We start from the raw sequence: 13,695 nt of genomic DNA, 5'->3' as shown, positions 1-13,695 counted from the left end.
GATTTTACTCTGTAACTCCATTTTTGTATTAGTTTGAGTTGAAGGCTTCTGTGAGAAAATTTCAGACTGTGTCTCTTTTCTCTCCTGGAGATTTATTTCTAAATAAAATGGCTACCAGAAAGAAAGAGGTTCCACTCCACTTAGAAGCATGTGGATGGCATTTACTGTCTTTTACCATCTTTCCATCTCCCTAGTCCACACAAACACAAACTGAGTGAACATTCGAGAACTCCTGAGTCAGAGAAGTACTTTAGTGATTTTTAGCAAGATTCCTCTGTGTTGGTATTACTATTAACATTCTTAATTTCTATACATAACTGACATTTGGAACATCTGTTCATTTAATACCTGCAGCTCTTTCAGGCTCTTGTTTAATAGAGTTACATGATAAAGCTAGGCGGCAAGCCTCTGAAAATACTTTTAACTCTGTCACTTCTGCTGTCTCTCTCACAGCATAAAGTTTACCTCCTTTCAAGGCACAGTAATTCAAGTCACATTTCTTTAATGATTTTCCTTCCTCAGACCATTCCTTACACAAAACTTACCAACAGGGTTTGTACTGGAGAAGATAGAGCACAATGACATTCCTTCATGTTTTGGCAAATTTACTAGAAAAGGTAATTTGTTTCTTTTTTTTTTTTTTTAAGATTTTATTTATTTATTCATGAGAGACACAGAGAGAGAGAGAGAGGCAGAGACACAGGCAGAAGGAGAAGCAGGCCCCATGCAGGGAGACTGAAGTGGAACTCAATCCCAGGGCCCTGGGATCACACCTGAGCCAAAGGCAGACGCTAAACTGCTGAGCCACCCAAGTGTCCCAATAATTGGGTTTTCCTGCTGATTTCTATAACATTACAAAGAAAACCTTTATTTTTTTTAAGATTTTTTAAAAAATTTATTCGTTCATGATAGAGAGAGAGAGAGAGAGAGAGAGAGGCAGGCAGAGACACAGGCAGAGGGAGAAGCAGGCTCCACGCCCGGAGCCCCGACTCGGGACTCGATCCCGGAACTCCAGGACGGTGCCCCAGGCCAAAGGCAGGCGCCAAACTGCAAAGCCACCCAGGGATCCCCAAGAAAGCCTTTTTTTAAAAAGTTCATTCTGCATTTAAAATCTTTGGCGAAGGAAAAAGTTCTATGATAGAAGACACTGTTGTCCTGTAGGAGTTTGAGAGACTTTCAGAATTCTGAGGCACATTTAAGAAATGTGTAGGATCAAACAGCACAAAACGCATAGATGCCCAGACCCTGAGGCTCACATTCCAGTTATGATGAAAATCTTAACATGAATCACAATGCCAAATAAGTAGTCACTATTTTAATACCATTTGAGCTCAAAACTCTCATTTTATTTGAAACCCAAATAAATTGCATTCAGAAAACAGTCGTAATATTTTCTACTATTATTCATCTTTGTTTTGTACAGAATGAGGCCTAATATAGTACCAATAGCACTAATATAGCATTAATACTTCAGTATTAAAATCTAATGTTTTGAGGCACTTGGGTAGCTCAGCAGTTGAGTGTCTGTCTTTGGCTCAGGTTGTGATCCCGGGATCAAGTCCCTGCAAGGACCTGCAAGGACCCTGCTTCTCTCTCTGCCTATGTCTCTGCCTTTCTCTCTGTGTTCCTCATGAATAAATAAATAAGTAAAATGTTAAAAACAAAAAAAACAAAAACCCTAATGTTTATATTTTTTCATTGTTCTTAAATGATACCATTGTAGGCTGACGCTCATTATACGTACTTTTATTATGTAGCCTTGCAACCTTAAGAAGCTTACGTTTCTTCTCTGAAGCAGAAATTTCTGGTGTGTGGGCAGAAGCACATGCTGTTGGTGAGTTAGCTGTACCAGGTAATCTTTTAGGAAATGTCATAGAGTAGGAGGTACGCCGTCTTGTCCGACATGCTACTTCCCTCTCTCTATGCAGCAACTGTTCATCCATCAGCAACGTTATTACTTGCTTAGACTTTTCCCGGATATAATAACCTGAAAAATACATTGGATTTGTGTAGGTAAGAAAATGTTCATTAAAGCTACAATTAACTTTTATTCTTAAGAAAATTAGGAAAAAAAACATAAGCAATGTAAGCAAAGAGAAAAAATAGGGAAACCGGTTTCATTAGAATTGTCAATAAGCTCTCCTTTTCTTATACTTTGAGAAGTAAATAAATGTATGATGAAATCGTATCACATATTTCCTTTTAAAAGTAATAAATACATTGCAATAAATCAAACAATATAGGCATAAAAGAAGAAAAATGAAATTAGATCTAGATGTACGACCATGACATATAACTAAAGATTTAAAATAATATGCATGGTATGATTTAAATCGGTAAAGCACAGAGGAAAATCAATCATTATATATGAATACAGGAGAGATAAGTAGATAGAGAAATACATGAGTGGATAGAAGGATGGATGGATGGATGGATGGATGATGGATGGGCAGGAAGATGGCCTGCTGTGCTCTCACAACATTGTTAATATCCCTTACCTTAAAGGGGTACGATTGGGGTGGGACAAGAATGGGGGGGAATGGATTTTCTTTGACGTAACATCTTATCAAAACAACTTGATGCCATTAATAGAGTGCCAGAGCACAGTCTAAGACCAGAATCCTAATGAAGATGCTCTCCTTAATCATCTGTGTGACTCTGATATGTTAGGTGATCTGTCTGGCCTTGAGTTTTCTATGTAAAAACCAGTAGAAGCATATCTCAGTGTAATTCACAGATATAAAAATATACTCATTCAAATATATAGTATCATTACTATTCTCAATCCCTTCCCCATGAGAAATGATAAAGGAAACCCACTCCCCTCTCCATAGCTTGGGACCAACTCATATTATAACATCTCATGTCTTCCCAAGCCTTCTTCCAGAAGTAAACTGAAAAGTCCCTAAAAGATGCACTACAATGTTCACTCTGGGCTCTAAGCATGATGAATTAAAGTGGTAATATATCCAACTATAATTTACAAGTAGTAGAAGTAATGAGAAATGGTCAAATGTAGGGTGCATTTAGATGAAAGAAGCTAATATGTTCTCTGCAGTCATTTCATTAAGGACTGCTACGGATGGTTTCAGAAACCTTTGTTCAAGTTGCCATTTTTCCCAGGATTATTTTATCTACTCTTAATCTCATTTCTTAGTCACTTCCTCCTTCCAAACTTCTTTTATAACTGCTGTGAACTGTATCATTCTTAACACCCTTAGTTTCCTATGAGTAATTTGTAGTCTGTAAACAAAAAATCCCGCAGTGTTTTGGGTTACCACTTTGTGTTGCCTGATAGAAGCCTGCTGTGACTGTCAGCCTTTGGGGACAACATGCCAGACACTCCTTTCCCCTGGAAAACTGCCATAGCTCAGTTTGGGAGAAAGGGTGAAAGACTTGTTTTTCCATTTCTAACTTCATAAAAACTCATCTCCTTCCACTTCCACGCTCTCCCTCTACACTGGTGACCCTGACTGCCTTATTCTGCAATCACACCAGGCTATCTATCTCCTTCAAGCTGTGTGCTAGCTGTTGCTTCTGCCAGGGGCTCTGCATGGATAGGTCCCTAATTCATTCAAGTCTCTACTCAAATGTCACCACCTCAGAGAAGCCTTCCTTCTGCCCACCCTCTCTAAAATAGCCCCATTCCCATCACTCTCTCTTTCATTACCTATTTTGTCACTACCCGATACTGTTATACACACACACAAACACACACACGTTTACTTGTTTACTGTTTCTTTTATCTATGATACAAACTCCATGGGGGCAGAGAACCTCATTCACCCAGTACCTTTAGTGTCTAGAAGAATGATTGTACATTTACTGAGTAAATGAGTTGATAAAGGAGCAAATTACCAAAAAGTTTCAATTTCCTCCTTGACATAGTGCAAATGGAACCACATGTATAAGATACTGAGTGCCAATTTACAATGCAGCTGCCTGAGAAAGTTGCTTGGCCTGAAAGTTTCTTGCAACACCCTTAATTACAAAAGGTCAGAACTAGAAGTTATGGGACAGATGTGGATTATTTTACTTGGAGTCTGCATGAATTGGTGGCACTTGAAAGCAGCTACAAAAGTTCAAAGGTCCATGCAGGTACATCAAGCAGAAAGCCAACCACAATGATGAAGCACTTCTCCCTGAAACATCAAGGCTCTTCCCTGAGGGAGCAGTTGATAGCATCCGGAATGTCAAGCCCAGTGGTTTACTTCTCACTTGAGGCTGCCCACTGCCCTGGCTACCTCCCTGCCACCCTCAAGATGCTGGAGAGTAGAAACCTGGCTGTTCTAAAGCACTGAAGTTGAAAGTGAAAAAAAATCTATGAGTCCAATAAACTTGTTTCCAGGATGAGTTAAATAATAATAGTACTAACAAGATGGCATCTCCTCACTGCTAAGTAATATGTTTCTGAAAGGAAAGGAGGGATGCAGTACTAAAACAGAATTGTACTGGAATAGAACACATATAGGAACCAACCACTTTGTGTCTAAAAGAGAAAAGGAGGGGAGGGGAAGAAGATGGAATGGAGGGAGAAAGACAAAGGGAGGGAGAAAACATGGATTCTCTGAAATGAGAAATCAAGCTACGAAATAGATCAATACCCAAAGGTACATCAAGATGTAAAGCTCATTATTAAGATGAAGAATAAAGTCAAAACAAAGCTATATTCTGTTTTGGGGGGCCTGGGTGGCTTGGTCAATTAAATGTCTGTCTCCAGCTCAGGCTATGATCCCAGGACCCTGGGATTGAGCCCTAAGTCAGACTCCCTGCTCACTGGAGAGTCTGCTTCTTCCTCTCCCTTTGCCCCTCCCCTTCATTCATTCTCTCTCTAATAAATAAATATATTTTTTTAAAAGCTATATTATTTTAATTAGGAATCTTTGGGTTCTAAGTGACAGAAACTCAAATTGAACTGGCCATGAAAAAACCAAGGGTTATGACTGGGCCTCAGGTGAAAAAGAGGAAGAGACTGGAGAACTACTAGGACTCCTCTTCCCTCTCCCATCCCTTCTTCCCTCTGGAAGAGGCGTGTAATGCCTTCATTTTCTCAAACCCTTACATATTGGCTTCATCCATCTGAATGTGGACATGGCCACAGATACCTCCAGGTTCATGCCTCACACTCTACCACCTGAGAAGCCTCCCTCTTCCTTCATTCAAACTGGAAAAATCCAAGAGAATGACTCAGTTTGGCCCAGCTTGAAAGTCACATGCCCATCCCCTTGGCCAGAGCAGGAGATACTCCCATTGACAACACCCATCAGAAAGGCACAGTGAAGTGAGGGGAGAGTCAACAGGATAGAAAAATGAACAAACAGAAAGCCAACTGGAGGCGGCTTCTCAAACTCAAGCAAAGGCAAAGGACATACAAATCACTAGAGCAACTATGCATCAGACCAATACCCAGAGATACTCACTTATGCACCTAGGCAATTATCTGATCATTTCTTAAATACTTAAGTTTCAGGAATTGTTCTAGAAGCACAAGTGAGAAAAAAAATGACAAGATTCCTAAACAAGATAATTTCAGATAAAAATAAATGCTCTAAAGGAAATAAAGAACAGTGAGGTGCTAAACATCAAGTTGTGGTGCAGTGAAGTCAAGTCATATCTCTGTGCATTTTGAGCAGCCAGAAAAAACCAGCCCTGCAGACATTCAGGCAGAGGGAGCAGCTCTGACTTCACTTCTTTAGGAAGCCCTCTGTTGAGAGATAGCAAGACCCTCCCAGCTCGCTCTACACATCCTTGGTCAAGCCTGGTTTCCAGTCTCATGCACCTGCACTTGTCTCTTACTGCACTTCCACAGGTTGTAATTGCTTATTTATTTGATAAATGTCTTTTTCCCTCCATTACAGCCAGAAGTATGCCTGTGTGCTTAAGAGATACTTCAGAAATGTCTGTTCAATAAATGAAGGAACATTCTGAGGGAAAATGTCCCAAATGCAGGGGAGGAGTCTCTGTAAACACACAAATGAGCATCATGTAAAAGGATTTAGAAATATGATAAATTCAAAGATGTTGGGCAGTGAAATGCACCAGAAACAAAGACATACATCGGACTTCTAGAAAAACATGTATTAGGCTTCAGAGAGTGGTCATAAAACATCTTAACACCGCTCCCCCCATACCTGACCCACTAACCAACCCAAATTTACTCTTCTTCCTATATTCCTTTCTCAGTGAATTTTATATCCATTCACCACCACCCCCAAAACTCAATAACCCAGGCCTCTTGTTAGTGTCAAATCCATCCTCTTGTCTCCATCTCCCAGTTCAGGCCCCACTCATTTCTTGCCTGTGGTGTTCTGTTTATTTACTTATCTCAAGTCTCCCTTGCCTTCTATCCTCCACAATGTCTCCAGGGGTGGGTGATGGAATTGGGGTAGGAAGGGAGGGGAGAAGTATCCCCAACAGTGTTATTTTCAAGTTAAAAACCCTCAGTTAAGTTGGCACCAATAAGTTCATGCTTCAAAGTATCCCTCTGCTTGCTCCAAATATACAGCAATAATAGACATCAGCAGTCTCAAAAACAGGATAAAAACCTCCACAAACCATAAATATAAGAGAAATGAAAAAGCAATAAGCCAGGCTGAAGCTACAGGGCTGCTGGGTTCTTGATCTGGCAGTCAGGAAGGAGTTCAGCTCCTCAGGTGTTAGGGAACCAGAGCTGATCTCACTCTTTGATGTTAGGGGGTATCTGTGTTTGAGAGAGGGCTGGGAAGAAAAGAAAAAGAAGAGGGGAAAAACCCAGCTGCTTCCTGGGCTGTCACTTATTTGTAGCTGTGGGTCTAGAAGCTAGAAGACACATGTGCAGCCTTAAGGCTGGGAACTAAACCTAAGGCAGGCAAGGCTCCTGCCACCTCAGTGGCTGCATGTAAGACACCTTAGTTCTATCACAGGGCATGGCTGCCTTTCTAAGGGCTGTACTGGAGGCTCCAAGGGAGCTGGGTGGCATGAACTGAAAACCAACATCAAGGGGTGAACATGGATAGTGGAGGAAGAACCTCCCAGTCAAAATAAGACAGAAAACTAAAATTCCAAAATAGTTTTTTTTAAAAAAATCTCATGCTTAAGAAAGATGGCTGATAAAAACAGCAATCAAAATGCAAATACACTGCAAGGGAAATCAGTGTTCTATAGGATTCTGTAAGATCTTCTATAAATCAATATTCTATATTGTTAGAGGATTTTAAAACGCTAAACAAAGATTTTTATTTTTACATATGTATTTATGATTGATTTGAGAGAGTGAGAGCACGTGCACGTGTGGTGGGGGGGCAGAGGGAGAAGGAGAGAGAGACTCCCAAGCGGTGCCAGGCCCAGCGTGAGCCAGGTGTGAGTCTTTATCTCATGACCCTGAGATCATGATGTGAGCTGAAATCAAGAGGTGGATGCTTAACCACCTGAGCCACCCAGGCACCCCCTAAACAAAGATTTTTAAGTAATACAATTAAGAGAGATTAATACAGGAATCATAACCACAACAAGAAATTGGAGATTATGAAACAAATATAGGCAGAAATGAAACAAAAACATTGGATATGAAAAGAGCCGATTAAAAATCCTAGAAATGAAAACTATACTCAGTAGAATTAAAAAGAAAAAAACCCTCAACATCCAAAAACTCCAGAATCTAACAGCTGAAGAGGTAATTGAAGAATAGTATTAAGGAATTCTTCCAAAATATAGCACAGAGTGGCAGTAAGATTAAAAAGATTAATTAAAAGTCATAAACGACAGATTGTGCAAGGCCCAGTATTCACTTAGTTTCAAAAGAAGAAAATTACGGTAATCACAAAAAAGCAATATTCAGAGCAAAAGGGGCTGAGAATTTAAGAGAAAATACATGAATCCTCACATCAAAAATGATCTTCAAAGACTAAGCAGGATAAATAAAAATAATCCTATATGTAGAAATCTTGTAGAAAGACAGAACATTTAGGATAATGGGAAACTCTTAGAAGCTACCAATCAAAAAAAAAAAAAAAGCTACCAATCTTTTCTTTGAACCTCCAATAATAGCCCACTTGTCAGCATTTCAGTCAGCAGACATTTATTCAGCACCTTCACCAAATTGAGTAAAGAAATAGAGATCTCAATAAAATAACCTCAGCCCTCCAAACCCGGAGTCCAGTGAAGGAGGTAACATGTCCTTGGGTCATACAGCAGTGTGCTTCAACAGATATGTGGGCAAGGCGCATTGGATGGGCAGAAACTGGAAAAACAGGATAGTGGAGAAGCCCTTCCTAGTGAATGGTTTGCACTGAGCATTATTTGGACATGAATATACACTGCAGGAAATAAAAGTAATAAAAGTAAAAATATGCCAAGGAGTAATAGTATAAGCTAATATTGATTGATGATCTAGAAGGTGCCTGGCCTTCAGACATTATCTCCAATCCTCACAAAGTCCATTTTACAGATAAGAAAAGTAAGTTTAGGGGGAGTAAAAAACTTTTCCAAAGTCATAAAGTTAATAATAAGTTTGAAGGTAGAGACTGGCTCTATAGAAATACCACAATATAGACTTTAGTTTCCTTGACTGAATTTAGCATACAAATGTAAGCTTTTTTATTTGATGGGAACCTTGAGAAGAGCACGATTGTGTTGACACAGCACTGAAGTGCTAAACTGTTATTCTCTCGTTTGTTTACTGTACTCTGCTGTCCATGTGTGTATAATATGTAAAGAGGAACGTGGGAAGACTGGCTAGACTGGCATATTTAAGTTTAAATAGATTCATGGTTTGTTTCTTGCTGTCATGATTACCAATGATTATATTTGCTCGAAGGAGCAAAAGGTGATCCAAAATATTAAACTGTAGTAGGTATAAAGGTTTTATTTGAACTCACAGTAATATAACTTTCAAGTTACTTGTAACAATAACAAAGCACTAACAGAACAGTCTCATGATGACCCAAAGCCTGGATGTTTGTTTAAAGGAAATTCATTTGTTCATCAAAACTATAAAAATATGTGTTACAGGAAATCACATTTGTTCAGCAGCCTTGTGTTAATTATCCCACCTCTCTGTAAATGAGCACATCTACTTTCACTAATGAATCCAGCCTCCACTATGTATCAGATGGGTTTGATGGTTAGAGAATTCTGACCACTGCTGTCTGACAGCTATAGAGAGACAATCAAGTCTGATGCACTTGGAAGCTAGATTCTTCCCACAGTGCTTAGGCACTACCCTCCTTCCCGCTCCCACCCCCTCCCACCTCCCAGTCCAGGAGCTGCCTGCCTCACACTGTCCCACTTCTGTCCCTCCTGTAAAAGAAGGAAGACAGTCAGATTTCAGTTATTTTGCTTTTAGAGGCTAACCAACATCCAAAGTAATTCTACATTTTAAAATATTTTCTTTTTCTTGAACTCACTGTTTCCAGATATCTTGGCTCTGTTTAATTCATTATAGTCACCTTGAAAGTGAAATTCTAATCATTCCTTTGTTCTTCTACTTGTCCATGTCCAGTCTTTCTCTAAATCCTATCAGGGTCCAAATACCTGGTGTTTTGTTTTCTTCCCTTCTGTGAGAACCTGAACTCAAAAAACCATCTCCTCAAAAAAAAAATTTTTTTTTAAATCAATAACTTCTAAACTAGCGTAAATATATAAACGTATCACATCTTCCACAGTCTTTGCTTTTTTACATTTCGGGTTGTGTCTCTTAACTCTGGCTTATAAGGTTTAGTTCCTACTCCAAGACTTTCAAACTTTAGTGAACAAATGGGTAGGTAGGTGATTGGTAAGGGCCAATCCTGGAGGCAGACAGGCAGCCTGTACAAAATCAGCCATGGGTCAAAGTGTGAAGCATCTAATTCCCAAATTAGATGACTGATAATGACAAGGGAAAACTAAAATGGCAGTAATGTCACCAGTGTATGCCAAGTTACTTCTAGTAAAACCGCTTAACATAATTTTTTAACAACACTGAAAATTTGTCTTTTTAGAATGTACCTTTAAGAAGAAATCCATCAAAAAAAAAAAAGAAGAAATCCATCAAAAGATGAATGGCTAAAGAAGATGTGGTTTATGTATACAATGGAATATTACTCAGCCATTAGAAATGACAAATACCCACCATTTGCATCGACGTAGATGGAACTGAGTGAAATAATATGCTGAGTGAAATAAGTCAATTGGAGAAGGACAAACATTATATGGTCTCATTCATTTGGGGAATATAAAAAATAGTGAAAGGGAATAAAGGAGAAAGGAGAAAAAATAAGTGGGAAATATCAGAAAGGGAGACAGAATATGAAAGACTCCTAACTCTGGGAAACGAACTAGGGGTGGTGGAAGGGGAGGTGGGTGGGGGTGGGGGTGACTGGGTGGCAGGCACTGAGGTGGGCACTTGACTGGATGAGCACTGGGTGTTATTCTGTATGTTGACAAATTGAACACCAATAAAAAATAAACTTATTTTAAAAAATAAATAAAAATAAAAAATAAAAAGAAATCTACCTTTAATTTACATAAATGTACACATATAATGGCCCATTTAAACAAAATTAACTACAATCTCATGACTTACCTAATTGAGAATAAAGTAGTACATACATCTATAATGCACACATTTCCAAGAATACTATAAATTTGGTTTTATAAAAAGAATACCATAATCTGTATAAATAAATAATTTGATGGTATGAAACATTCAACTAGGTATTTTTCAGACAATTTTAATTAAGTTCACTCTGGTAGTTCGATGAAACTTTGTTAGGATATTTTTTAAAACTCAATTAGGAGAGGCTGTGTAGCACAATAATAGAATAGCACTAAGCAGTATTAGGATATATGAGCTTTAATCATGTTCAGTCATTAATTAGCTGTGCAACCTTACCTAAATAACTTAATCTGTCTGGGCGCTAGCTCCTCATCTCTTTAAGAGAGATAACATAGATCTTTTATTCCTCTAAGATATTGTAAGGGTCAAATAAGATACCAAACACAAAAATGCTCTATTATTAAAATCTAGTAACTCAAACAACTAGATACCTTATGGAAAAGACTGAACTTTACTTCCACCTCATAATATACATAAAGTTAATTCTAGATCAATCACAGACCTAGCTAAAACTGTAAGATGTCTAAAAGAAACCAAGAGAACTCCTTCATAGCTTTGGGGTAGGCAAGTTTCTCAGACAAGACACAAAAGGCATCAGCCATAAAGGAAAACATACTGCACTTCATCAAAAGACATTAAGAAAGTGGGAAGACAAGTCACAAACTTGGAGAAAATATTTGTAATCCATATATCTATCTGACAAAGGACTCATATCCAGAATGTATAAAGAACCACTACAAATGAAATTTAAAAATAGGCAAAAAAATTTAAAACTGAAATAGGCAAAACACTTGAATAGGCAAAGATGTTCACAAATCATATCAAAAGATGCTCAACAACTTTTCAGGGAAATGGAGATTGAAACAATACTATATACTCATCAAATTGGTTAAATAAAAAAGAATAACAGTACTTAAGTAGTGACAAGTATGTGGAGCAACAAACTCTCAAACACTACTGGTGGGAGTACGAAGTGGTAGAAACCACTTTAGAAGACTAGTTGAATATACACCCAGAAATGCCACTCTTGAGCATATGCCCAAGAGAACTGAATATGTATAGCCATAAAAAGGCTTACATAATAACATTCACAAGAGCTTTATTCATAATAGCCAAGAACTATACACATATCAAATGCCCATCAACAGAAGATGGGCAAAAAAACTGAGATGTTCATATAATGGAACAGGACTCACCAATAAACAGGAATGATACTACTAATGTATGCAACAACATGCATGAGTCTTAAAATCATTAGTGGAGATAAAGAAGCCAGAGGCAGAAGAATACATATGTTTCCATCTGTATGAGTTTCAAGAAAAAAACACAACTAATTTACGCAGTAGGAGAAATTAGAATAGCAGCTGCCGCTGGGAAGGAGGAAGAACTAAGTAGAAAGGGGGATAAACGGAAAGGGGGATTGGAAATGTTCTTTATCTTCATATGGGTGATTGGTTATACTTACCAACATTCATCAAACTGTATACTTAGGATCTGTGCATGTTTTAGTATATAAATTATATCTCAATAAAGCAGTGTTAGCATTAAAAACCTATTTTAAAAAATAATTTAGAGGTCAGCCCGGGTGGCTCAGCGATTTAGCGCCACCTTCGGCCCAGGGTGTGGCCCTGGAAACCCGGGACTGAGTCCCACGTCGGGCTCCCTGCATGGAGCCTGCTTCTCCCTCTGCCTGTGTCTCTGCCCCTCTCTCTCTCTCTCTGTGTGTCTCTCATGAATAAATAAAATCTTTAATAATAATAATTTAGAGTAAAGAGGTAGAAATTTTATGGTTAAAGGAGTCAACTTTGACATTTATATTTTTTATATTCCTAAAAGAAAGTTAATTGCTATAAATCTGCTAAAGGTATAAAAGTATTACAGTATTAGTCATCCATTCATCTAATATCTATTGAGTGATCCTACTCCCAGGCAATGTAGTAAGTGCTAGAGATAATGTTATCGCCCTTTAGAAATTCACAGTTTTGCAAAAGATACAGGCATGTATATAAATGTGCTCTGACAGAGGTATAGGGATATTGTGCACATAAGGGAAAGAACATTGCACTTGACCTGAAAATATCAAGGAGACTGAGGACTATCAGTTGGAGAACCTGAATCACCTGCAGGAACATGGCACTCTTTCTGATAAGTTTGAGCCTAATGTATAATGGGCCCTAAACCTGCGATAAAAAACAGGCCCAGCCATGCCAACTGCATCTAGCTATTTGTCCAAGACCGTAAAATTAGATTTGAGTGAATGATTTTTTAGGCCATGACTGCTGCAAGTCAAGAGTATAATATGTACATTTCTTGTATCATCTTTGACATAAAATAACTCTGAAATAGATGAAAAAAAGAATAAACCTCTCGGTTCCTGTCCCAGATTAATGAACACAACTAATTCAGTTCTCAGATCCTTCCTATGTGCTCCATCCTGCTATATGCTGCTAGTCAAGTGCTTGGTCAAGTCTGGAGATGTGACATGTGGTGACAGCATAGAGTAGAAGAGCAAAGAGCATGAGCAGGATATGGATAACATCATTCATTCAACAACATATTGTTGAGAACATGGATTCTAGAGTCAAAACGTCTAGATTATAATCTTGACTCTAACACTAACTAGCCGTGTGAGCTAGCTACTCAACTTCTTTGTACCTTCCTTTCCTCATCAGTAAAAAGGGGCCAACCTATCCAAAGGGTTATTATGAAGATTAAACGAGTTAATACAGGTAAAATGTTTAGAAGAGCCTTTGTCACACAGTTAAACGATATAAACTTGTTTGCTAATATAGGGGTCCAAAAAGTTGGAGAATACAGAATAAACTTATTTTTAAGCAGTATGTTGGTTATATTTTAAATTCATATGTTCAATGTTTTTCTATAGATTCTAGACACTGTTTCAGGTAAAGTATCTCTGTATTTAAAACAATGTGTTCTAGCTTGGATTGCATCTCATTTAATTGGTTTTTAATTTCTGCCTGATTAGATCTAAATTCTGCAGTCATGAAGTCTCTTGAGTCCTTTATGCTTTTTTCTAGAGCCACCAGTAGCTTTATAATAGTGTTTCTGAATTGGCTTTCTGACATTGAATTGTAATCCAAATTTTGTAACTCTGTGGGAGA

The 13,695-nt window shown here is 38.2% G+C and overlaps 1 protein-coding gene across 3 annotated transcripts in view; it reads right to left on the bottom strand.

Moving 5' to 3' along the window:
• Positions 1 to 13,695, bottom strand: part of ENTHD1 (ENTH domain containing 1) — a 106,106-nt gene that overhangs the window by 79,535 nt on the left and 12,876 nt on the right. For 2 of the 3 annotated variants that reach the window (XM_077914447.1, XM_077914448.1), the window contains one exon: positions 1,745 to 1,987. In XM_077914447.1, coding sequence (XP_077770573.1) covers positions 1,745 to 1,987 — 243 coding nt within the window. The remainder of the gene's footprint in view (positions 1 to 1,744; positions 1,988 to 13,695) is intronic. The other variant, XM_077914449.1, reaches the window with a different exon arrangement.

This window comes from Canis aureus, chromosome 11, assembly GCF_053574225.1.
Source record: "Canis aureus isolate CA01 chromosome 11, VMU_Caureus_v.1.0, whole genome shotgun sequence".
Taxonomy (NCBI): Eukaryota; Metazoa; Chordata; class Mammalia; order Carnivora; family Canidae; genus Canis; species Canis aureus.
The sequence above is the reverse complement of the archived record's forward strand: the minus strand, read 5'-3'. Positions and strand labels throughout refer to the sequence as shown.